This window comes from Dendrobates tinctorius, unplaced genomic scaffold, assembly GCF_039654945.1.
Source record: "Dendrobates tinctorius isolate UK_male_01 unplaced genomic scaffold, ASM3965494v1 ptg000036l, whole genome shotgun sequence".
Classification (NCBI taxonomy): Eukaryota; Metazoa; Chordata; class Amphibia; order Anura; family Dendrobatidae; genus Dendrobates; species Dendrobates tinctorius.
The window spans coordinates 16,464,263-16,490,917 of NW_027361704.1; the positions used below are offsets into that span (position 1 = coordinate 16,464,263).

General features: G+C 45.3%; 1 protein-coding gene across 4 annotated transcripts in view; it reads left to right on the forward strand.

The window, feature by feature from the left end:
- The window catches only part of LOC141087889 (A disintegrin and metalloproteinase with thrombospondin motifs 2-like), an 851,362-nt gene that overhangs the window by 759,485 nt on the left and 65,222 nt on the right, over positions 1-26,655 (forward strand). For all 4 annotated transcript variants that reach the window (XM_073573740.1, XM_073573737.1, XM_073573739.1 and 1 more), the window contains 2 exons: positions 16,531-16,738; positions 18,985-19,114. In XM_073573740.1, coding sequence (XP_073429841.1) covers positions 16,531-16,738; positions 18,985-19,114 — 338 coding nt within the window. The remainder of the gene's footprint in view (positions 1-16,530; positions 16,739-18,984; positions 19,115-26,655) is intronic.

Genomic DNA, 26,655 nt, shown 5'->3' on the forward strand with positions numbered 1-26,655 from the left:
ATAGAACTACATATGCTCATCCCCTCTATGTCCAGTGCAGCCTGTGTGTTACAGCTGCAATTGTTTGCTCCCTCTTAGCTACAGTTGTTTGCTCCCTCTCTGCTGCAGCTGTTTGCTCCCTCTTTGCTGAAGCTGTGGTTGTTTGCGCCCTCTTTGCTGCAGTTGCTTGCTCCCTCTTTGCTGCAGTTGCAGTTGTTTGTTCCCTCTTTGCTGCAGCTGCAAGTGCTTGCTCCCTTTTGGCTGCAGCTGTTTCTCCCTCTTTGCTGCAGCTGCAGTTGTTTGCCCCCTCTTTGCTGAAGCTGTGGTTGTTTGCTCCCTCTTTGCTGCAGCTGCTTGCTCCCTCTTTGCTGCAGCTGCAGTTGTATGCTCCCTCTTTGCTGCAGTTGTTTGCTCCCTCTTTGCTGCAGCTGTTTGCTCCCTCTTTGCTGCAGCTGTTTGCTCCCTCTTTGCTGCAGCTGTTTGCTCCCTCTTTGCTGCAGTTGTTTGCTCCCTTTTTGCTGCAGCTGTTTGCTCCCTCTTTGCTACAGTTGCTTGCTCCCTCGTTGCTGCAGCTGCTTGCTCCCTCTTTGCTGCAGCTGCAGTTGATCTCTCACTCTTTGCTGCAGCTGTTTGCTCCCTTTGCTGCAGCTGCAATTGTTTGCTCCCTCTTTGCTTTAGCTGCAGTTGTTTGCTCCCTCATTGCTGCAGTTGTTTGCTCCCTCTTTGCTGCAGCTACAGTTGTATGCTCCCTCTTTGCTGCAGCTGTTTGCTCCCTCTTTGCTGCAGTTGCTTGCTCCCTCTTTGCTGCAGCTGCAGTTGCTTGCTCCCTCTCTATTGCAACTGCATTCTTTGTTGACAGGATATAGTGGTAAGATCATAATGATAACACACATGACTGTTTTAGCCAAGAGCCTTACTGATGCAGACGACACTAGCCACTGAAGTCATTGATTGTAATCACCGCTGCAACCTGTCACCTAAGTCTGCAGTAGTAGACAGACAGGGTGGAGAAGGTGAGTATTGGAGTGTTATTTTCTTTTTTTTCCAGTCCTAAGTCCAATGAAAAGTAAAAGCCGGGGATCCATGATCACTAGTCTATGAGCTTTCTGCACCTTAATGATATGTCATTTGGAAATAATCTATTGTTTAACCAGGATTTTTATGATAAATTCTTTTTTTAAGTTAATGTAACCATTTTTTTTTTTACTTTTCTACATTCCTATCTTCATATTTAAAAACAAAAAAAAACATATCTTGCAATTTTCACACTGGCCACTATAGCAGTTCAGTACATATAGTTTAATTTCAGCAGAACACATACGCTTGTTCTGCCCTTATTGACTTGTAGAGAAGTATTTTCTAAGCATGGTTTCATCTGAGCAAAGGTCATTGTGCAGCAAGGGGTAGAAAAGGGGGTGCACTGTGATCATTACCCTTTTCCCCTCCAACAGAGAACTTTTGCAGCAGGATATTGCACAGTTCTGTCAGCTAATGCCAAGAGGGCAATCTGAGTGCAGCGTGTGCAGTGTGTGTGTGCGTGTGTATATACAGTGCTTTGCGAAAGTATTCGGCCCCCTGGAACTTTTCAACCTTTTCCCACATATCATGCTTCAAACATAAAGATACCAAATGTAAATTTTTGGTGAAGAATCAACAAGTGGGACACAATTGTGAAGTTGAACGAAATTTAATGGTTATTTTAAATTTTTGTGGAAATGCAAAAACTGAAAAGTGGGGCATGCAATATTATTCAGCCCCTTTACTTTCAGTGCAGCAAACTCACTCCAGAAGTTCATTGTGGATCTCGGAATGATCCAATGTTGTCCTAAATGACTAATGATGATAAATATAATCCACCTGTGTGTAATCAAGTCTCTGTATAAATGCACCTGCTCTGTGATAGTCTCAGGGTTCTGTTTGAAGCACAGAGTGCATTATGAAGACCAAGGAACACAACAGGCAGGTCCATGATACTGTTGTGGAGAAGTTTAAAGCCACATTTGGATACAAAATGATTTCCAAAACTTTAAACATCCCAAGGAGCACTGTGTACGCGATCATATTGAAATGGAAGGAATATCATACCACTGCAAATCTACCAAGACCCAGCCGTCCCTCTAAACTTTCATCTCAAATAAGGAGAAGACTGATCAGAGATGCAGCCAAGAGGCCCATGATCACTCTGGATGAACTGCAGAGATCTACAGCTGAGGTGGGACAGTCTGTCCATAGGATAACAATCAGTCATACACTGCACAAATCAGGCCTTTATGGAAGAGTGGCAAGAAGAAAGCCATTTCTCAAAGATATCCATAAAAAGTGTCATTTAAAGTTTACAACAAGCCACCTGGGAGACACACCAAACATGTGGAAGAAGGTGCTCTGGTCAGATGAAACCAAAATCGAACTTTTTGGCAACAATGCCAAATGATATGTTTGGCGTAAAGGCAACACAGCTTATCACCCTGAACACACCGTCCTCACTGTCATACATGGTGGTGGCAGCATCATGGTTTGGGGCTGCTTTTCTTCAGCAGGGACAGGGAAGATGGTTAAAATTGATGGGAAGATGAATGGAGCCAAATACAGGACCATTCTTGAAGAAAACCTGTTGGAGTCTGCAAAAGACCTGAGACTGGGATGGAGATTTGTCTTCCAAAAGGACAATGATCCCAAACATAAAGCAAAATCTACAATGGAATGGTTCACAAATAAACATATCCAGGTGTTAGAATGGCCAAGTCAAAGTCCAGACCTGAATCCAATCGAGAATCTGTGGAAAGAGCTGAAAACTGCTGTTCACAAACGATCTCCATCCAACCTCACTGAGCTCGAGCTGTTTGCCAAGGAAGAATGGGCAAGCATTTCAGTCTCTCGATGTACAAAACTGATAGAGACATACCTCATGCGACTTGCAGCTGTAATCGCAGCAAAAGGTGTCGCAACAAAGTATTATGTTAAAGGGGCCGAATAATATTGCACACCCCACTTTTCAGTTTTTGTATTTAAAATAACCAATAAATTTCGTTCAACTTCACAATTGTGTCCCACTTGTTGTTGATTCTTCACCAGAAAATTACATTTGGTATCTTTGTATTTGAAGCATGATATGTGGGAAAAGGTTGAAAAGTTCCAGGGGGCTGAATACTTTCGCAAGGCACTGTAGGTTCTGCACCTACCGCATAGCAGGATACCTAATCTGTTAGGGGGCGCTGTGTGGATGTCCCAGGAGAAAGGATGAATGGCAGAATACTGAATGGCCGTTATGTATCTCAAAGTGGGTGGCTTTGGGATGGAGACTTATGTGTTGATCAGCAGTGATACTGCTGAGGTGTTGTTTCAATGTGTAAGGGAGAAGTCTCCAGGTAACTAGAGAGATGGGCGATTCTGGTTACCTACAAACCCACTGAGGGGGTGTGTTTAAAGCACTATTGTAAAGAGTGTGTAAAGGCCTGAAGGACCTGTGATGAACTCAGAGTCGCATGACCCGGTGGGCGTGGCTATGGACCATATAATGTGGCCAGGGTAGGTCAAATGGGAGTGAATGCTGGGACCTGGTTGGTCCAGTGTGGAAGGTTCCGCTGAGATGGGGCTTCCTGCCTGACAGCACGTGTGGACGCTGTGTTTAATGGCTGCAAGTGCCTGAGAGTTCCCTGTAGGGAATAAATGTCTGCAGTATGGAGAAGCAGCCATGAGAGAACCCTGACGGGGTGAGATATAACTGTGAGGCTGAAATGCCTGCATATTGGACATTGCTAACAGAGTGAAGCTCTGTCATGGACGCTGTGCCGTTTATATATTGCTGGTCATGGTTTATGATGTTTAATAAATCGCATGGACCGTTCTGAGTTTATGGAAAGCCTGTGCCGGATCTGGTTTTGTGGCTGCCAAGCGAGTGATCCCCTACTTAAATGACAGCGCTACCTCACAATTGGTGGAGAAAGCTATGGGCAGTATTGTAGCCTTGTTGCTGGGAGCAACGGAAAAGGGCTGCAAAGTCGGTTGCTAAGGGCAACGCTGAGCCAGTAGGGCTGACGGTTGGGGAAGCCACTGCCCGGCAGTGGTTCTGGAAACGTGGGGCGGCCTAGTGAGTAAGGCACTGTCCGGATCGGTGAGCCCAGTGCGGCTGTTTCCCCAGGAGAAAGAGACTTATAGGCTACCTCTGCGGTAGAGGGGTCCAAGAACCTGCGCGGCCAGCAGGTGACGGTCATGAAAACCATGTTGTACTGACCGGGGTCAGTGAGAAAGAGACTGGTGATTGATAGGGTGCTTTTGTGGAGAAGAGGTATTCGAGGACCTGTGGGGCCGACACAGGTAACGGACGGGTGTTGGTGTTGTACTGACCGGGGTCAGTGATAAAGACTGTGTACCTGGAGGGTTCAGTGAGCAAGGTCCTGGAGGGTCAGTGTTGGGAGGTTCTGGGAGAAGAATCGGATCCCTGGAACACGTGGTATGACCTTGGACCTGGTGAGGCGAAAGTGTTGGGCAGTCTCAGGTGGAGACGGATGTCCTGAATAGCACCCGCCGAGCCCCTGGACCTGGTGAGGCCGGTGTGTTGGGAAACCCTGGGAAGAGGGTCGGCTCCCTGAATAGCACCCGGTGCGCCCTGTGTGTTGGACGGTCTCAGGCGGAGACGGTACGTCCTGAATAGCACACAGACAGGACACATGAGTTTTTTTGTGGTGTGTTTTTTTTCTTCTTTTCTCAACTCAGCCTGCGGTGGCTCAGTGGGAGTCAAGAAGGTGACAAGCGGCTTGCTGTAACTCGGCGGGGTTACGAAGGGGACAAGAGGCTTCCTGTAACTCGGTGGGGTTATGAAGGGGACAAGCGGCTTCCTGTAACTCGGCGGGGATACAAAGAGGACACCAGCCGCTGTGTGTGTGAACAGCAGCCGGTAGTGTCGGTGATCGGTGACAGCAGGAGCTGTTGTCGTGCCAGCAAGGACTTGTGTGGTATCGTTAAAAGAGACAAACTGTGTTATGTGAACTGTGGTCTAAGGAGACCGGTATAACGGACATGGAGAAATGCCAAAAGGGGGCGGTGGCCCAAATTGGGGTGGTAGCCCAAAAGGGGTGGAGTCCCAGAAGGGGGTGGTAACCCAAAAAGAAGTGACGTCCCAGAGGGGGGCGGTGACCCAAATTGGGGTGGTTCAGAAAATGGCAGCACTGGTTGCCTCACTGGGTATGTCTGGGGAACTGCAATGTGTCCTTATGAGTTTTGAGGAGTGCGGCATGTATTTTCCAGATATTGACGGGCCACAGGTGTGTAACGTGATGCTGCACCGGAAAGGAGTCTTTGGTAGACTGGACTCAGAGAGTCAGGTGACTCTGACAGGAACGCCTCTCGTTTTATCTCTGACCGAGAAAAACGCCAGGGTTCGCTGTAAACTTGGGGTCATGGTGAATTATGCAGTAGACAGAGTAATGTTCGAGGGGACCAAAGGTGGTGCGTGCCAAGGGGGCGGGATACCACAGGACTTAGTCTATGCCTTGGAGAGGGGCCGGGACTTTGTTTTGCTTGATGACGTATGGTCGGACGGTGGAGACGTTTCGACTGTGGGGCCTGCAGACACTGAGACAGTGATGGCTCCTGATGTGGACAGGTCAGAGGTAGAACTGACCAGAAGAAAAAGTACATCTGCCCAACTTACGGACCTGATGTCTCGTGATATGACGGATGCTGGGCTAGGAGATGAGATGACTGGGGTAAAAACACGGTTAAACGGTAACAGGACGGTTCACTCGGCTGACGGGACTGACCCAGTGTTACCCTTTGACAATATAATCAAAGACGTAGTGGTGCGGCACGTGCTGGCCAAAAGGGAACAAGATCATGAGATACAGTTAATAAAAGAGACAGTGGAAGAACATCTTGAACGAGAAAGAGTCCTGAGACAAATGGCCAAGCACAGGGTGGAGGGGCTTGAGAAAGAAGTCTTGGAGCTCAGAGGTCACCTGTCCACCAGGCAAAGTGTGAACGAGAACCTCAAGGAAGGGATGGAGGAACTCAGAGGAGTAGTAAAAAGTCTTCTGCGGGAGAAGTTGGACGAAGACTTACCACGGGTGAGCACGAGTGATAATAAGACAGAACTGCCAGTAGCCATTGTGGCAAAGGGTCATGAAGTGATCAAATCGTGTGAAGTTGGTGAGTTAAGAACTGAAGAAGACAGTCACCCGGTCAGGTCAACGATAGTGAGGGAAGTGTCCGTGGTAAAGCTAGAACCTTCGGTCCAGGAAGAGAGCAAGACCACGACCTTCCAGTCTGTGATTGATGTACCAGAAGACATGCAAGAAGCCTTTGCTGAGGATGGTTTGCATGAGGCTTTCAAAGAGGCGGTCAAAGCGGGTAAGGTGCGCTGGGCACCTGAGACTGGGCAGTTGGTGATAGTATCGGCCAGAGAAGGTACATCAAACCGAGTAGCTGTCCTGAAGGAGATGCATCTACAATGTCTCCACGCCAAACAGCTGGTCAGGCGGAGTAATGTGAAGGCTGCTCGACGCCTAGAGTTAGCAAGGGAGGCTATGGATCAGCTGGGTTTGCGGAAAGATGTGGTTCCGGTACCCAAAGCTCTGATTGGGAGAATCATTGGAAGAACCCGGAAGGTAATGCAAGACCTTGTGAATATCTCCGGTGTGGTGAAGGTGAGGATCCCTCCTGACAAAGAAGACCAGGCATCCAGTGAAGAGGGTAGGATTCCCATCATGGTGGTTGGCTCCGTGGAAATCCTAAGAAACTTTCGGATGCTCGTGGAGTATCGAGTGGGGTACCTGCAAGAAATTGAGCAGTTGAGGCTGGACCGCCGGCAAATTAATAAAGAAGTACGGAATACCAGGTGGCGGCCGCCTTCAACCCAAGATGTAAGGACCCGAAGGGTTCCACCAAGAAGTGTCAGGGCAGCTGACCGAAGAATGTCAGCAAGTGGTGGTTCGACTGGCAGGATGACGTTGAGAAACTGTAGTTCCTGTGAGACCCTGAATGAGTCAGACTCAGGCCAGACAGTAGGCCCGATTAAGACTGATGACCATACCAACCGGGGGAGCTGGTTGGGGAACGGAACAAACAGGGAGAGAAACGTGGTGACCAAACAGTGTCTGATGATGCAGACAGACTGTAACTGGAGGGTCAAAGACAATGACCGATATTCTGACCGCTGGGGGCGGGGGGAGGTCTAACGTAGAGATGAGGCCATATGACAGATGGAGATGGTTCTCTCGACCTGTGGGGCAAGGTGTAATGAGTGCCCGATCGCGAGACCCTGGTGTAATGTTGTGTGTTCAACCCCACAAGTTTGGACAGAGGGGGAAGGTATGTGGTGTAGTAACCACTGACTCCGCTAGGGGGTGCTGTGTGGATGTCCCAGGAGAAATGATGAATGGCAGAATACTGAATAGCCGTTATGTATCTCAAAGTGGGTGGCTTTGGGATGGAGATGTTGATCAGCAGTGATACTGCTGAGGTGTTATTTCAATGTGTAACGGAGATGTCTCCAGGTAACTAGAGAGATGGACCTGGTTACCTACAAACCCACCCGGGGGGTGTGTTTAAAGCACTATTGTAAAGAGTGTGTAAAGGCCTGAAGGACCTGTGATGAGCTCAGAGTCGCATGACCCGGTGGGCGTGGCTATGGACCATATAATGTGGCCAGGGTAGGTCACATGGGAGTGAATGCTGGGACCTGGTTGGTCCAGTGTGGAAGGTTCCACTGAGATGGGGCTTCCTGCCTGACAGCACGTGTGAACGCTGTGTTTAATGGCTGCAAGTGCCTGAGAGTTCCCTGGAGGGAATGAATGTCTGCAGTATGGAGAAGTAGCCATGAGAGAACCCTAACGGGGTGAGATATAACTGTGAGGCTGAAAAGCCTGAGTATTGGACATTGCTAACAGAGTGAAGCTCTGTCATGGACGCTGTGCCGTTTATATATTGCTGGTCATGGTTTATGATGTTTAATAAACCGCATGGACCGTTCTGAGTTTATGGAAAGCCTGTGCCGGATCTGATTTTGTGGCTGCCAAGCGAGTGATCCCCTACTTAAATGACATCGCTACCTCACAATATACAGTATATATTTTTTTTCATGTATGCAGTGCGTGCATTTATGTAGTATGTACAATAAGTTTGTGTGTGTGGCGCTTATACTCTGTACTGATTAAGTCAAGATGTTTTGAAAAATGAGTTTACATTTGTGCATTAGTTGCATATTTTTAATGTTTCTATCGATCCTGTGATTTTCATAATTCCATGACTTTTCCTGGCATTTTCAATATTGTGTATAAAGGTGGGAATCTTCTTTATATATAATCTTCACCTCCAGATTACAGATGAGACTGTTTTTTGTTTTATTTTGTGAATTGTAGATAAAATAATTTGCAGTATTTTAGTATCTAATATTTTAATTCAATAGATTGTAGTCCTCATACTTACTCTCCTAGTCTGTGACTCATATTCAGCTCTGTGTATTTGCAATGGGACCGTAACACCATCAATATGAATATGTAGTGCAGTCACACATATAACTGACTACGAGCCAGGAAAAAGGAATGTAAGTAATTTTATAGTAATTACAGTGGCATGTAAAAGTTTTGGGCACCCCTGGTAAAAAATTACTGTTATTGTGAACAGTTAAACAAGTTGTAGATGAAATGCTCTGTAAAGGGCCTAAAGTTCAAGATGACACATTTCCTTTGTATTTCATCTTTAAATTTTAAAAATTTCTAAAAGGAAAATGGGCCAGTGCCAAAGTTTGGGCACGCTACATGGTTAGTGCGTAGTAGCACCCCGTTTTGAAAGTGTCACAGCTTGTAAACTCTTTTTGTAGCCAGACAAGAGTCTTTAAATTCTTGTTTGAGGGATTTTCATCCATTCTTCCTTGGACAATTGTTCCGGTTCTGTGAGATTCCTGTGTTGTCTTGCATGCACTGCTATTTTGAGGTCTAGCCACAGATTTTGAATGATGTTCAGAACAGGAGACTATGAGGGCCATTGTAAAACCTTTGGCTTGTGACTTTTGAAGTAGTCTATTGTGGATTTTGATGTGTGATTAGGTTCACTATCCATTTGCAGAAGCCATCCTCTTTTCAACTTCAGCTTTTCTACAGATGTTTGCATTAAAAATTTGTTGACATTTCATTGAATCCATTCTTCTCTCTATACGTGAAAAGTTCCCCGTGCCATTGGCTGCAACACAACCCCAAAGCATGATTGTTCCACCCCCATGCTTAATGGTTGATGAGATGTTCTTTTCCTGAAATTCTGTGTCCTTTTCTCTCCACATATACCTTTGATCATTGTGGGTTCTGATTTTACTCTCCAGCAATCCTACGAGCAACTCTCAGTGAACTTTTGCTTGGTCTTCCAGACCTTATCTTGACCTCCACTGTTCCTATTAACTGCCATTTCTTAATTACATTTTGAACTGAGGAAATGGCAACTTGAAAACACTTTGATATCTTCTGATAGCCTTCTCCTGCTTTGTGGGACTTCACTGTTTTCATTTGCTTAGTGCTAGGCTGCTGCTTAAAAGAACCCATGGCTGCTGTTTGTTGGCATAAAATTGGATGAGGCTGGGTATTTATAAAGCTGGGAAATTTGCATCACCTGGCCATTCCTAACACTGATAGTGAACAAGCCATAACTCTAAAAGGCTATATATATATTGTAACGTCCCACACTATCTGTGGATGACGGGGATTACTCGATTTGCTGGTCGCTGAGGCATACGCTGGGACACTCTGGGTTAAAGGCCATTCGGTTTATTAGTAAACAGCATAAACCGCTCCTCAGGAACCAAGTAGTATGCAGCCGCAAATACAATGTCCGTTAAAAATTCAGCTCTATAGAAAAAACACAGTCTCTCACTGACCCCGGTCAGTATAACAAGGATTCCTGTCCATTACCTGTTGGTGTCAGCCACACAGGTTCCCGGTTGCCTCTTCTCAGAGGTATCCAATAAACCCTCCTCACTGACCCCGGTCAGTATCACTCACGGTTGTCAGACCGTCCACTCCGTAGTGTCCAGCCTGGATACATGGAAATCTGTCCACACTGACAGACTCCCAAACACTCACTCCCATGTGCCAAACACACCTCCATTACATAGGAACCTGGGTGTGGTTACAGCTATCACATGGCTAGTCAGGTGATCGTGACATCACCGCAGGTCCTTAAACACACACAACCACACAGGCTTCTGCAGGGACAAAGGGGTACAGTGAGCACCCTCACCTCAGAATGACGTATATGGGTAGCCTGACCCTCCCACCTCTCAGAGCTACCCGTAACCCGGACCCAAGTGTGAACAACAACCCCTCAGGGCTTACGTGCACTAAAGAAAAAATACTCCGGGTTACATCACAGGGAGCAGCCATCCCTGTGACACATACCTCCCATTAATTATGCAGCCATTAGTCACTCTACAATATATACAGTATATGTATATATATATTGCCTAAAATACAAATTACATGTGTCATCTTTAACTGTAGATGTTTTAGAGATAATTTAATTTTCAACTTGCTTAACTGTTCACAATAACAATAATTTTGACTAGGGGTGCCAAAACTTTTACGTGCCACTGTACATATTATAACTTATCGGGACAATATCTATCTCTTGTAGTTCACCTCCCTATGTGTTAGTAGATGTAAAATAGATAAGGGCAGAGTAGGACTTGAGTATCGACTGCTCAGCCACATGTTTGAGGAAAAATAACAAAATAAAACAAACTAAACAGCTCAAAAAAAGCAGAGGCATGCCCCAGTTTGTACAAAATACAAAAATTAAACTAAAACCATGTGAGCCAGATCACGTTAGTGTTATGCACGCAGGTGGCGCACATGATTTTGTGGACCCACGGGACCGGGCTTACCTAGGAAGGGCATAGCAAAGAGGCTACCTGGTGTTCACTGGAGCTCCTTCTGGTGGAGTCAGGCTTCAGCTGCAGGTAGCAGCCCGGTACCACTCCTCGGCAGTCTCCGATACTGATGCTTCTGAGTCAAGGACTCAGACACCGATATCACTAGGGCTCTTTTCTGACGAATAGTGTAGATTCTTGATCTTCTGCAGAACGGTTACTGACATGGACTGTTCAGACTACTAATTTCAGGATCCACGAATACAACAATTACTGACACGGAGTCTCAGACAGGGCTGATTCAGAGTCTATTAGGACAGTCTGGATATATGGAATACTTGGATAGGGACATGTTCACACACACACGTCTTGGATACTGTTTCAGGGACTGGCTGCATATGGACTGGTTAGTGAGGTTCAGGCACTGGCCGCACTAGGACCAGGAGTACTTATGTGTTATTGGCTGGCGGCATTTAACTATATGCACATGCTGCCCCTTTAAGAGCAGGGGAGCCACTAGGAAGCATGTTGTGGACCACGCCACACAGCCGGGGAGGTGAGTATGCCATCATCCCTGCATGGAGGTGGAAGGGGAAACATGAAAGGTTACCGGAAATAGTGTTACAGTTGGTATAAGTGCAATGCATATTTGTGTATTTACACTGCAATGTTTTTCTGCCACACCTCCATGGCAAAGACATCAGGAGGGTTTCCTTGCCTCCTTAGACAAGAAACAACACATATGCAGGAAAGATATGGGAATGGTAAGGTGAAGGTGATGTTTAAATTGTCATTTGGGCCATGTGAAACAGAATTTTTGAAGCAGAATTTTGAAGTGATGCATGATATCTCTTATAGTGCAAATTGCTTCATTGGAGAAGAAGAGGACTTCATCTCTAGTGCCGCCTATGGGAATTAGCAATCCTCTTCCGCAACACCCCAAAGCACCATGTCTTTTACCTTATCCACTATGTCTTTCCGCATATGGCATAGCTTGTTAAAGGGTCGATATTAAATTTAGGATTGCTACCTCCAGTAGGTGGCACTAGAGTTCAAATCATCTTCCTTGCTGAAAAGATAATTTGCATATTTAATTTCCCAGAGGACCATGCATGGCGTATAAGTCTCTTCACTCTGTCATGACAGACCTGGCTTGTCACTCTCCTCAAGGAGAAACATTACCCCTTAGATGCCAGTAATAAGCCTCTCATCTAGCCAAATCAGATCTCATACTTTGCACTGACGAGTGGCAACACCCTGAAGCACTTTGTTTTTTTACTGAGATTCTGTTTTAACTTTTATCCTAAATCATATGGCAAGGCTTGTTAAGGGTCGATATTAACTTTTAGGATTGCTACTTCCAATAGTTGGCACTAGAGTTCAAGTCCTCTTCCTCTCTTAAGATGCAATTTGCATATTTTTTCCCCAGAGGAGCATGAATGGCATATGTCTACTCACTCTGACATGCCAGGCCTAACATGTCACTTTCCACAAGGTGAAGAGAACACATTACACCTTAGCTCCTATCTCATGGGACACACCATTCTGTTTCTCTCCTTTGGGCAAATTAAACAGTAGTTAGAATGCCACACTACTTTCTTATTTCTGCCAAAATTTTTACCCACAGTAGCGTTTTTAAACGCTCAGGAAACGGGTCTCCTTCCCAGAAAACGCGCGTTTTTGCCGCAATGTTTTGCGGAAAAAAACGCACGTTTTTTATGCGTTTTTTTCCGTGCGTCTTCTGGGCTATAGGAAATAGCCAAAAACGCGGACCTAAGCGGAAATTAATGAACATGCTGCATTTTTTACCGCTAAGCGTTTCCTTAGCGGTAAAAAACGCATCCATTGGCACAAAAAGGCCAAAATGCATTAAAATGAATGGGATGCTTCTTTTAAGCATTTTTGATGCGGTTTGACCCCAAAAAACGCATCAAAAATGCTTAAAAAAACGCAACGTGGGCACACAGCCTAAATCGTACAAGAGCTATAACTTTTTTATTTTACATTAGCATAGCCTTATGTGGGCTTTTCACAGGGTTTTCTTTGCAATATGATAGCCATTGAGTCCCACCTGCCACAGAAATTCCCCTTCCTACCTCCAGCTGGCTGTAATCTACCACCCCCAAGAACTAGCCATCTCCACCTTTCTCGATCACTTCACCACCTGACTGCTTCATTTCCTTTCTGCTGACATCCCCTCTATCATCATGGGTGACTTCAACATCCCCATTGATGCTTCCACCCCAGCTGCCTCCAAGTTTTTATCGCTCACTGCCTTCTTTGGCCTCACTCAGTGGTCCTCCGTGGACACTCACAAAGATGGTCACACGCTGGACCTTATCTTCACCCGCCGCTGCTCCCTTACTAATCTCACTAACTCACCCCTCCCCCTGTCTGACCACAACCTACTGACATTCTCTTCCCTCTCCTCTCCTAGTGTGCAACTCCCACTCCACAATCTCACTCACCCAGAAATCTCAAACACCTTAATTTACAATTGCTCTCTGAGTCCCTCCTCCCTATTACAGACATAGCTTCACTTCATGACACAGATGCTGCTGCCACCTTTTATAACACCACAATAACAACAGCACTTGATTCGGCCGCCCCCCTCACACATAGTAAAACTCGTACAATCAACAGACAGCCCTGGATGACCAGCCTGACCAAAGAACTGAGACAGTCTTCCAGGGTTGCTGAGCGGAGATGGAAGAAATCCCACTCTGCTGAGCACTTAACCGCATACAAGCAGTCCCTCACCAGCTTCAAGTCCACACTCACTGCTGCAAAGCAAACTTACTTCTCATCTCTCATATCCTCACTATCTCACAACCCTAAACAGCTCTTAAACACTTTGAATTCTCTACTCCATCCCCCAGCACCTCATCCCTCTCATCTCATTACCACTGAAGACTTTGCCTCCTTCTTTAAGCAGAAGATTGATACGATCAGAGAAAGCTTTGGCCCACAGCCCCCAATGCCCCTCTTAGCTGCTCAGCCCTGTTCCTCAAAAACCAACTTCTCCACCATGTCAGAAGATCAGCTCTCCACCCTTCTTTCAAGATCACACCTCACCACTTGCAAGCTTGACCCACTCCCATCCCACCTCATCCCTAACCTCGCCACAGTCTTCATCCCTACTCTAACACACCTCGTCAACCTCTCACAAATGGTGTGTTCCCCTCATCCTTCAAACATACCTCGATCACACCCATCCTCAAAAAGACCTCCCTTGACCCATACTCTGTGTCTAGCTATCGTTCGATATCTCTTCTCCCTTATGCCTCAAAACTACTGGAACAGCATGTCCATCTTAAACTGTCCTCCCACCTCTCCTCCTGTTCCCTCTTTGACCGCTTACAGTCAGGCTTCCGACTGCATCACTGAACTGAAACTGCCCCAACTAAAGTCACCAACGACCTACTAACCTCCAAGAGCAAGTGACGCTACTCTGTCCTCCTCCTGGACCTGCCTTCTGCCTTCGACACTGTGGACCATTCCCTCCTGCTCAAGATTCTCTGGGCATCACAGGCTTGGCCCTTTCCTAGATCTCTTCATATCTAACAGACCGAACATTCAGTGTCTCCCTCTCCCACACCACCTCCTCACCTCGCCCCCTCTCTGTCAGTGTTCATCAAGGCTCATTTCTAGGACCCCTACTCTTCTCCATCTACACCTTTGGCCTGGGACAGCTCATAGAATCTCACGGTTTGCAATATCATCTATATGCCGATGACACGCAGATCTACCTATCTGGACCTGACCTCACCTCCTTACTGAACAAAATCCCACAATGTCTGTCCGCCATTTCAGCTTTCTTCTCTGCTCGCTTTCTAAAACTGAACATGGACAAAACAGAAATCATAATCTTTCCCCCATCTCACTCTACCCCTCCACCAGACCTATCTATCAATGTCAATGGCTGCTCACTTTCCCCAGTCCCACATGCTTGGTGCCTCGGGGTGATCCTCGACTCTGCCCTCTCTTTCAAGCCACATATCCAAACCCTAGCCTCCTCCTGCCTTTTCAAACTCAAAAATATTTCCCAGATCCGTGTATTCCTTGACCATGACACCACAAAAACACTAGTGCATGCCCTTATCATCTCCTGCCTCGACTACTTCAACCTCCTACTCTTTGGCCTCCCCTCTAGCACTCTGGCACCACTCCAATACATCCTACACTCTGCTGCCAGACTAATCCACCTGTCTCCTCGTTATTCCCCAGCCTCTCCCCTATGCCAAGCCCTTCTTGGGCTTCCTGGCGTCTAGAGGCTCCAGTTCAAAACCCTAACTATGACATACAAAGCCATCCACAACCTGTCTCCTCCATACAGCTGTGACATGGTCTCCTGGTACTTACCCACACACAACCTTCAATCCTCTCAAGATCTCCTTCTCTGCTCCCCTCTTATCTCTTCTTCCCACAACCGCATACAAGACTTCTCCTGTGCTTCCCCCATACTCTGAAATTCTCTACCCCAACACATCAGACTCTCGCCTACCATGGAAACCTTCAAAAAGAACCTGAAGACCCACCTCTTCCGACAAGGCTATAACCTGCAGTGATCCTCAGTCTACTGAACTGCTGCACAACCAGCTCTACCCTATCCTAGTGTATCCTCACCCATCCCCTGTAGACTGTGAGCCCTTGCGGGCAGGGTCCTCTCGCCTTCTGTACTTATGTGTGTCTTGTATTGCTCATGTTTATTGTACTTGTGTATATTTGCCCCTTTTCACATGTAGAGCACCATGGAATAAATGGCGCTATAAAAATGTATAATAATAATAAGAGTGAGATGTTGCGATGTACTGACTGGCTACTTTACCATGCTTTGTGTTAATCTACTATGCATTTATTGAATTTAAACCTTTATGCAATCTAGTTTGTTAAGCTTGGGGTTCAGATCCAATCACTTCCTCATGAACACTAAGATAAATCAAAATCAAACCGAGAACTGGGCAGGTGTTTACCCTCATCGGCACAACCCTCCATATCCTTGCCTTCACTGGACAGGATCCATTTACACTGTTAAATATGTTTTCCCACTTAATACATTTATCATAGATATATTAAAAAAACAGGCAAAAAATATCTGAACACATGAAAACACAGAGTCACACTGATCACCAGAGCACTTTTCAAAAAGTGGCCAGTTTTTGCTCTTATTTTATGCCTGCTGCTCCCCTGAGTATGGCGGGGGTTGTTTGTTTTTTTAAAATCTGCCATACTGGTCCAGAGACAAGAGTCTTTTCTATTTAGTGCTAATTATTTTTATGGTCTTTACCAAGGGAACAATGCTCACAGGGTAATAAAGCAGGGCAGCCTAAAGACACATTCCCACAGAATCATGTGAGCTATGCCTCTTAGTGAAGACCATAATAATTAGCACTAAACCAAAACGTCCATATGTCTGGAAGAGTATAGTGGATTTAAAAAAAAAAAAAAAAGCACATATAAATAAATAATTGTAAATACATAACAAATAAATACAATACCATCATCATGCACTGTACACTATTGGGTAACAAAAGATACCAATATAGCACACAATGGGCGTAGTCTCAAGTGGCACAGTCTGCACCTACTGACTGGTGTTCACCTGATAACCCATTTTAATAATTAAATTTAATAATGTAATTTTAGTTTTTTGGGCTCTTTTTTTAACATTTAGTTGTTGTTTTGTTGTTTTTTTCAAACAGATGGATGACAGGAGAGTGGGAGCAATGTTCTACAACATGTGGAAAAACGGGTTATGAAAGCCGCACAGTACGATGCATTCAACCTCTAAGTGACAATATGAACAGATCTGTGCACAGTAAATACTGCAATGAGAATCGTCCAGAAATAAAAAGACCTTGCAATCGGCAACCATGCCCACTTCAGTGGAGAGTAGGACCATGGTCACACGTATGTATGATATTTACATTTCCTTTTTTAAAGGCACAGTTTATTTTTCTTACAACTTTAACCCCTTCCTGACATCTGACGTACTATCCCGTCCAGGTGACCTGGGCCCGTATGACCATGGATGGGACAGTACGTCATAGCAATCAGCTGCGCTCATGGGGGGAGCGCAGCTGATCGCGACCGGGTGTCAGCTGATTATCACGGCCCGCTCCTGATCAATCATGATTGCAGTGTTCCGGGGGCATAGGGAAGCATCACGTAGGGAGGGGGCTCTCTTCGTGCTTCCCTGAGACCCTCGGAACAATGCGATGTTCTCGCATTGTTCCGAGGGACTCCTCCCTTCAGGCCCCCAGATCCAAGATGGCCATGGGGACCTTCCGGGTCCTGCAGGGAGGTGGCTTCTCAGTGGCTGCTGTGAGCAGGCGCTGAGAAGCTGCCTGCACTGCCTGTCAGATCGCTGATCTGACACAGTGCAGTGCAAAGTGTCAGATTAGCGATCTGACACTATATAGTAATGTCCCCCCCCCGGCACAATGTAATAACATTAAAAAAAAACAAACAAACCTTGTAAAAATAATTTTTAAAAATTCCTAAATAAATAATAAAAAGAATATTCCCCAATAAAATTCTTTTTTTGTAAATAAAAAACAAACAAACAATAAAAGTACACATATTTAGTATCGCCGTGTCCGTAACAACCCACCCTATAAAACTGTCCCACTAGTTAACGCCTTTAGTGAACCTCTTAAAAAAAAAAAGGCAAAAAACAATGCTTTATCATCATACTGCCGAACAAAAGGTGCAATAGCACACGATCAAACAGACGGATATAAATAAACATGGTACCGCTGAAAATGTCATCTTGTCCCGCAAAAACTGAGCTGCCATACAGCGTTGTCAGCTAAAAAATAAAAAAGTTATAGCTCGCAGAATAAAGCGATGCAAAAATAATTCTTTTTTATATAAAATGGTTTTTATTGTATAAAAGCGCCAAAACGTAAAAAATGACATGAATGAGGTATCGCTGTAATCGTAATTTTACCACATGCGGAATGGTGCAAATGCCCCCCCCAAAAAAAGAAATTCCTGAATTGCTGGTTTTTCTTCATTCCATGTCCCAAAAATAGGAATAAAAAGCGATAAAAAAGTCATGTGCCCGAAAATGGTACCAATAAAAATAAAAAATAAGACCTCACATGACTCTGTGGGTCAAAATATGGAAAAATTATAGTTCTCAAAATATGGTGATGCAAAAACTATTTTTTGCAATAAAAAGCGTCTTTTAGCGTGTGACAGCTGCCAAACATAAAAACCCGCTATAAATAGTAAATCAAACCCCCCTTTAATCACCCCCTTAGTTAGGAAAAAGTAATAAAATTAAAAAAAGTATTTATTTCCATTTTCCCATTAGGGCTAGGGTTTGGGCTAGGGCTAGGGCTAGAGTTGGGACTAGGGCTAGGGTTGGAGTTAGGGTTAGGTGTGTGTTGGGGTTAGGGTTGGAGTTAGAATTGGGGGGTATTTCCACTGTTCAGGCACATCAGGGGCTCTCCAAACGCGACATGGCATCTGATCTCAATTCCAGCCAATTCTGCGATGAAAGAGTCAAACGGTGCTCCTTCCCTTCCATGCTCTGCCATGCGCCCAAACAGTGTTTTACCCCCACATATGGGGTATCAGTTATAAACTTCTGTGGAGCACTTGGGGTTTCCAAGTGCTCACCACACAGCTAGATAAGTTCCTTGGGGGGGTCTAGTTTCCAAAATTGGGTCACTTGTGGGGGGTTTCCACTGTTTAGGCACATCAGGGGCTCTCCAAATGCGTCATGACACCTGCAGACCATTTCATCAAAGTCTGCATTCCAAAACATCACTACTTCCCTTCCAAGCCCTGACGTGTGTCCATACAGTAGTTTTCTACCACATATGGGATAACAGCGTACTCAGGACAATTTGGAAAACAACTTTTGCAGTCCAATTTCTCCAGTTACCCTTGGGAAAAGAAAAAAAATTGGGGACTAAAAGATCATGTTTGATTTGTGCTCCCACGGTGGATGATATGAACATTACACTGATTCATTTAGGAAAGTCAGAGAAATTTAGCATTTGCATAATAATTTGGAGCGTGGTGTAATGATCATTTCTCCCCTGGTAGGTAGCATTTGGGCTGTGTATGCATTGTATTAGAACTGTAGTTCTTAGATTATGTAGAATATCACCTTTGCTTATTTTGTTCTCTTATTTCCATAGTGTTCAGTAACTTGTGGTAATGGAACTCAAGAAAGGCAAGTTCTCTGTGGTTCAAGTGACAATAAGATAGATAGCTGTAATAGTGACAAACCAGAAACCATACAGATTTGCAGTCTGCCTTCATGTTCTGGTAAGTTACACTACCGCAGAATGATTGACAAGTGTACATTGTTAAAGAGGGATTCTAGTAACCAAAGATTATTACATATCCATAGGAAACTTCTAGATTGGTGAGGTTCTGCATGCTGAGCCCCACACCAGTCACCAAAACAGGAACTTCTGTCACCGGTTTGTATGGAGCGGCAGTGTGCATCATTGGCGCCTGCTCCAGTTGCCGGGCTGAGTACTTCACTATTATTCCTATGGCAGTCCTGTAGAGAATGAAGGCAGCAAGCATGTGCAGCCTTTAAACGAGACAAAAGTAACCTGTCCCAGTGATTGTTGGGTGTCTCAGCAGGCGGACCCCCACCTATCTGGCGAAATTACCTGAATATCTCTCTTACTTAAGAAAATAGAAGTATAAATGCCGGAATTTTATTTGGGACCTTTCCTGTACTTATCTAAAGTTCACACTAAGTGTTAATCAGTAGCTGTTGACATGGCCATATTGCTATGTGCTGTCCATATTGTTGTAAGGGTATGGTAGAACTAGTACTGCTGTGCTTCTCTCACAGCCATCATTGAAGCCTGGATATATGGATCTGTAATATGATTCCTTATTCTAGAGATTATTAGCACTCTTATTCCATTTCCTATATTCCTTGCTTCTATATGCTGATTATTATCAACATTATTTTTAACATTATCATTATCATCTCGTCTTTAAAGGGATTGTCCCACATGTTAAGAAAATACACAAATGTACCAAATATAGGGATACTTTAGCCGAAAATACACAACGGCTGAATATGGCTATTTTTTTATTGTATGATAGAACCTGTCATCAAGATTTTATACCCTAAGCTAATGGCGTGTATATAAAGGCTCTTTAAGGCTGAGTAAATCCTTACCATTCCTGGAAAAATCCTTTTTAGGCTGTGTGCCCACGTAGCGATTTTTAAGTATTTCCGCTGCATTTTTTAACGCGCGATTAAAATAAGCGTTCCATGCATTTCTAATAGAAAACGCACATGTTGTGAAAAATGGTGCGTTTTTTACCGCTGCGGAATCGCTTAGCGGTAAAAAACGCAGCATGTTCATTAATTTTGCGGAATCGCCCGAGATTCAGCATACCATCAATTATATGAGCAAAAACGCATGGGAGAACGCATGTCAAAGCGCTTAACAATCGCGTCAAAAATGTGTGTCAAAAAGCGCATGCGATTTCCCTGGCAAGGGCATGCGTTTCTGCTCAGGAAAACATTGCATGAAAATCGCTACGTGGGCACAGAGCCTTACTGTCTTAGAGCAATCCATATTTGTAATTGTAAACTAATGAGTAGTATTGGCAGTGAGCGGGGGGTGTAACACGTCCAGCTTACTGCCTGCCTCCTGTCTAACAGATCACTGAAGCATGACTGACCTGTAAGTCATATAGGCAGGAGGCAGGAGAGCTGGAAGTGTAATGCCCACCCACGACACTTACAGCTCAGTAGTTTACAATTTCATCTGTGGATTTCTCTAAAACAGCAAAACAATTTATTCAAGAAAGGTAAGGATTTACAGCATCAAAGGGAACTTGTAATGTAAAATATAAACGCTATCAATCTGCAGGTTGATAGCGTTCTAAAGCTGTACAGTGGCTGCACTGGGAGCCCAGGTGCTGGGAGGAAATGAATTTTCTTCCTCCCAGCAGCATCCGGCTTTCAGTCATATGGGTGGGCCGACACATCTTCAGTCACTACTCAGTGTATAGTAAGCAACAGCTGTAACTGTGCCCCCAGTACTTGAGTCGACTGTCAGTGAGTGTCGGGGGCGCGGTTGCAGTTGTCTCTCACTATATACTGAGCTGTGACTGAAGTTGCGTCAGCCCACCCCTATGACTGAAAACTGGAGGCTGCCAAGAGGAATGTTAATTTTCTCTCGGCAGTGGGGCTCTCATTTCAAGTGCAAGGCGGCTTCAGAACTATAAGAATTCCGCAGATTAACCCCATATCTGCAGGTCAATAGTGTTTTTTTACATGGCAGGTTCCCTTTAAAGCACTTTTACATACAGTACATGCCATTAGTTTGGAGTATATAATCCCAATGACAAGTTCTCTTTAAACATTTGCAGCATTTGATATTACATCTGTAGGAGAATAATTGAAGCTCGGTAGACAATTGATAAATAATACCCATCATACCAACTTCTTAAATACTCTTTTGAGTATATGCATTAATCTTCTATACTGTGCCCATTTACACTCACAAAGGAATTTCCTTATTGAAGCAGCTCAGTTGACGTATACTTTATTAAAATTAATAAGGGACTGATATAGATGACTAGTGTGGTCCAAGGGAGACATCCTTACGTGCAAGAGGAATATCCCTGCTCCATATTATTTCCTCCATCCTTCTCCCACCCCTGCATGAATATCAGACAGGTTGGGCTATAGCAAAGAGTAAACCATTAGCTGAATAATTTGCTTAGGGGACTCTAGTCATTTTTCTTACTTCAGTTCTTCATCGGCCTGCGCTGTTAGTATCAGAAGAAGGTGCTATTATAGCACCTAGTACACAACTGACATAAGCAAAACACAAATATACAACTTTCTTATAGAAACAAAAGTTATATTTTCTATTTACATTTGAAAGACCAGCTAGCGCTAACAGACAACTCAGCAGCAAAATATTAGGACAATACCACCAGATTAGTCCAAATGCAATATTAAACTAGAAAATATGTATTTAATATTTGCGCTTAGAGTAAAATCTGTATATGAGGTGAACTCAAACACAAAAAAAGAAAAGAGGGGGGAACTCCGACACAAAGAAAGGTGAAGAACCGCCCCCTTGGCTAATCGGTATGGATTGATCGAACGCCCAATGATGGAGCGAATTCCAATTGACGGATTATTATACAGGCAAAAAAAATAATAAAATATATAAAAAAAAATATATAACATTTCTCCAGAATATTTGCAAAGTAAATCTGGAGAATGATGAATTACCTTGAAACTAGAGCTGAAGTGCACATACGATGAAATACTTCCCAGAACAGGTCCTGTGGTGAATGAAGTCTAACTAAAAAATAGTATTATCCTGTTGAGGCTCCGTAGGTTTGAACACCAGTTCCAAGAAGGCAGTGTTGATGCTCAGGGTATTGGACGCTGTCCCGCCGGAGACAGACGTCCTGCCTGCGGTGTAACAGCCTCGGCTAGTAAGCAGTAGAGGTGCCGCACACAGGCTGTAGCCGGCAAGGTGCAGAGGAGCTGCAGGACATTGCGTGACGTTACGGTCACGTGATTGCTCACATTACTGGCTATGGAAAGCGAAGAAGCTCACAAAACTGTCAAACGCGTTTCGGAATCGGCTGATTCCTTCTTCAGGGATGTTCCATAGAGCATAAGCAGCACTTTTGTACCCTGCATCGTTAAATGCCTGGATTTAAACATTAAAAGCAAAAAGCTCGATTTCGCTGTTCAGACCATTAGAAATTAATGTGTCCATCTCAAAAATCCATTTACTCTCTTCTTTTGAAGTTCCCTCTCCTCCAGCTCCTTTTAACCACTTTGATGCCGGTTATTTTGATGTCTTTAATGGAGCCTCCATGATGGATTAGAAAATGGTTTGAAAGAGGATGGCCAGTGAATTTATTCCCAATATTACGCAAATGTTCCCCTATTCTTATATGTAATGGGCGTATAGTGCTACAGATATATAATTTTCCACAGGGGCATGTGATCCCATAGATTACCCCCTTGGTGTCACAAGTTATAAAATCCTTAATTCGGACCTCCAAAGATTTATTATGGCCACATGTCGCATCCATCGTGCGACGGATGCGTCGTGTTTTGGCGGCCGCGACGCACCAAAAAACTTTACATGTAATGTTTTTTTGTGCGTCGTGTCCGCCATTTTCGACCGCGCATGCGTGGCTGAAACTCCGCCCCCTCCTCCCTGGACATTACAATGGGGCAGCGGATGCGTTGAAAAACGGCATCTGCCTCCCCCGTTGTGCAAATCTTTCACAACGTACGTCGGCCCGACGCATTGCAACGGGCCCGTACCGACGCTAGTGTGAAAGTAGCCTAAGACTCCACAACACACTTCCACTGGATGTTTTTTGGTGGCCACCCATACATACTCGTTCACACACAGGTCTGGACCTTTATTGCCACTCGTTCGTTTGTCACGACTTGGAGAACTCTTTCTGGAATTGACGACAGAGGCGTCCCCCTGTGTCACTACACTCACACCCCCGAACTTCACCATGGGGTACACCACCCTCCAACCCTTTCTACCATGAGGTCTGCGCCTCACAGGGTTGGCAAGCGGCGAGGGCTGAGACTTGCCCCTACTCTTCGGCAGCACATCCGCTGCTCTCACTGGAGAGGAAGGGGTCCGTTGAAGAGACGGCAGAGACAGTAGTCCCTAGGCAGCAGCCCTCACACGACTGCCCCCAGCTGACTACTTCCCTCGCTCGCCAATCTATCACCGGGTTGTGTTTTTTCAGCCAAGGGAAGCCTAAAACGATAGGTACTGACATTCCCTCCAAGACGTAGCATGACAAGGACTCCTCATGATGTCCTATACGCAGATGGATGTTTTCTACAACTTGGGTAAGGCTCCACTGGCTCAGTGGAACAGAGTTAATGGCCTGGACGCTTATAGGTTTGGCCAGCATCCTACACTTCAGGCCACGAGTCTGGACAAAGCGAGCATCCACCAGACTGACTCCTGCTCCGCTGTCCACAAGCACCGGTACCACCTCCAGTACCCCGCCAGCCAACACTTCTGCTGACATGATACCTTGGGAGGGCAAAATGGAGGAAATGTACACTCCCTGGTCGTCTCCCTCCAAATGACCAGGGGTATGTGGCTTGTGAGATGACTATACTGAGATACTATACTGGAGTATCTGGAGAAGAATAAACTTATGACCCAATATCAACATGGGTTTACAAGGGACCGTTCCTGTCAGACTAATCTGATAAGCTTTTATGAAGAGGTAAGTTCCGGACTGGACCAAGGGAATGCAGTGGACGTGGTGTACATGGACTTTTCAAAAGCTTTTGATACGGTGCCACACAAAAGGTTGATACATAAAATGAGAACAATGGGGATAGGGGAAAATATGTGTAGGTGAGTTAAGAGCTGGCTCAGGGATAGGAAACAAAGGGTGGTTATTAATGGAGCACACTCGGACTGGGTCACGGTTAGCAGTGGGGTACCACAGGGGTCAGTTTTGGGCCCGCTTCTTTTTAACATATTTATTAATGACCTTGTAGGGGGCATAGAGAGTAGAATTTCAATATTTGCAGATGACACTAAACTCTGCAGGGTAATCAATACAGAGGAGGACAATTTTATATTACAGGAGGATTTATGTAAACTAGAAGCTTGGGCTGATAAATGGCAAATGAGCTTTAATGGGGATAAATCTAAGGTCATCCACTTGGGTAGAACGAACAAGATGTATAATTATGTGCTTAATTGTAAAACACAGGGCAAAACTGTCACTGAAAAAGACCTGGGTGTATGGGTGGACGACAAACTCATATTTAGTGGCCAGTGTCAGGCAGCTGCTGCAAAGGCAAATAAAATAATGGGATGCATTAAAAGAGGCATAGATGCTCAGGAGGAGAACATAATTTTACCTCTATATAAGTCACTAGTGCGACCACACTTAGAATACTGTGTACAGTTCTGGTCTCCGGTGTATACGAAAGACATAGCTGAACCGGAGCGGGTGCAGAGAAGAGCGACCAAGGTTATTAGGGAACTGGGGGGTCTGCACTACCAAGACAGGTTATTACACTTGGGGTTATTTAGTTTGGAGAATCGAAGGCTTAGGGGTGATCTTATTACAATGTATAAATATATGCGGGGACAATACCAAGACCTTTCTAATGATCTTTTTACTCTTAGTCCTGTGACAGGGACAAGGGGGCATCATCTACGTCTGGAGGAAAGAAGGTTTAAGCATACTCACAGACGCGGATTCTTTACTGTAAGAGCAGTGAGACTATGGAACTCTCTGCCATATGATGTTGTAATGAGTGATTCCCTACTAAAATTTAAGAGGGGACTGGATGCCTTTCTTGAAAAGTATAATATTACACTAGCTTCCTTAGTGTTGCGTTGATCCAGGGAGCTAGTCTGATTGCCGTATGTGGAGTCTGGAAGGAATTTTTTTCCCCAATGTGAAGCTTACTGTTTGCCACATGGGTTTTTTTTGCCTTCCTCTGGATCAACATGTTAAGGCAAGTTAGGATAGGATATGGGTTGAACTAGATGGACTTAAAGTCTCCCTTCAACCTTAATTACTATGTTACTATGTTACTATGTTACAGATAATTTGGCGCACAATGGGCAAGCCTTAAGGACATGACCAGTCTGCCCACAGAAAAAACATGCCGACACCGCTCCCTGAACCGTAGGCAGGCCTGAACACAACCCAACACCTCCTACTTGCATAGGTTCATCCGGAGACTTGGCACGGGCTGGGCAGGCTCCCATGAAATGGCCCTGCATCCCACAGGAAAAGCATACCCCACCACCACGGCGAACCGCAGGCAACCCCATTTTTGTACCAACAACACCAGGCTGCTTGGGTTCCACCAACCTCACTGGTGGGTCCTCCCCCCTGGAGAGGACTACAGGGGGCACATTTTGTGTATGTATTTCCCTAAGGCACCTATCCACCCGGATGGCAAGGGACATGGTGGCCTCCAGCGACCCGGGGGCGGCGTACTGCACCAGAGTGTCCTGCAACTTTGGAGACAGACCCTGCACAAATTGACTCCTAAGCGCAGGGTCATTCCACTGAGTGTCAGTGGCCCACCTCCTAAACTCTGAGCAGTACTCCTCAGCAACCCGGGCTCCCTGTTTACACCTACAGAGTCGGGATTTCGCCAGAGAGACGCCATAAGGATCCCCATACACAAACACCAAAGCCGCAAAAAACTCGTCCACGGACTCTAAAGATGGTGAATCGTCCGGCAGGGAGAAGGCCCAGGATTGGGGATCCCCCTTCAGAAGGGACATAATGATTCCCACCCGTTGCTCTTGACTCCCTGATGAACGAGGGTGCAGCCTGAAATATAATTTGCAGGCTTGCTGAAATACCAAGAATTGATCTCTCCCTCCAGAAAACTGGTCCGGGAGAAATATCTTGGGTTCTGGCTGAGCCTGTGCCTGAATCAAACCTCCAAAGCCCACCAACAGCTGCAGTTGCTGCACCATCTCACCGCGCAGCCCCATAATCTCTTCAGTAAAGGTCTGCAGTACCTGGGTAAAGGTTTGCATTAGGTCCATGGCTCAGCAGAAAAATAAGTTTTATGGTTGGTGATAGTGTAACGATTAACGTGTGACTGGACACAGCGCCTCCAGCAGGGCGAATTTATGGCACACGTGACCCTGGATACACCGCCTCCAGCCAGGCAAATTTAAATAATAATGGGACGTGCAGCCGGATACACTGCCTCCAGCTGGCGAATTTAAATAATAAGGGTAAACACCAGGGAACAATTACAGTGGTGGGCCCTGCACTAGGGAATGGGGACGTGGAGACCTCCTGCACTCCCC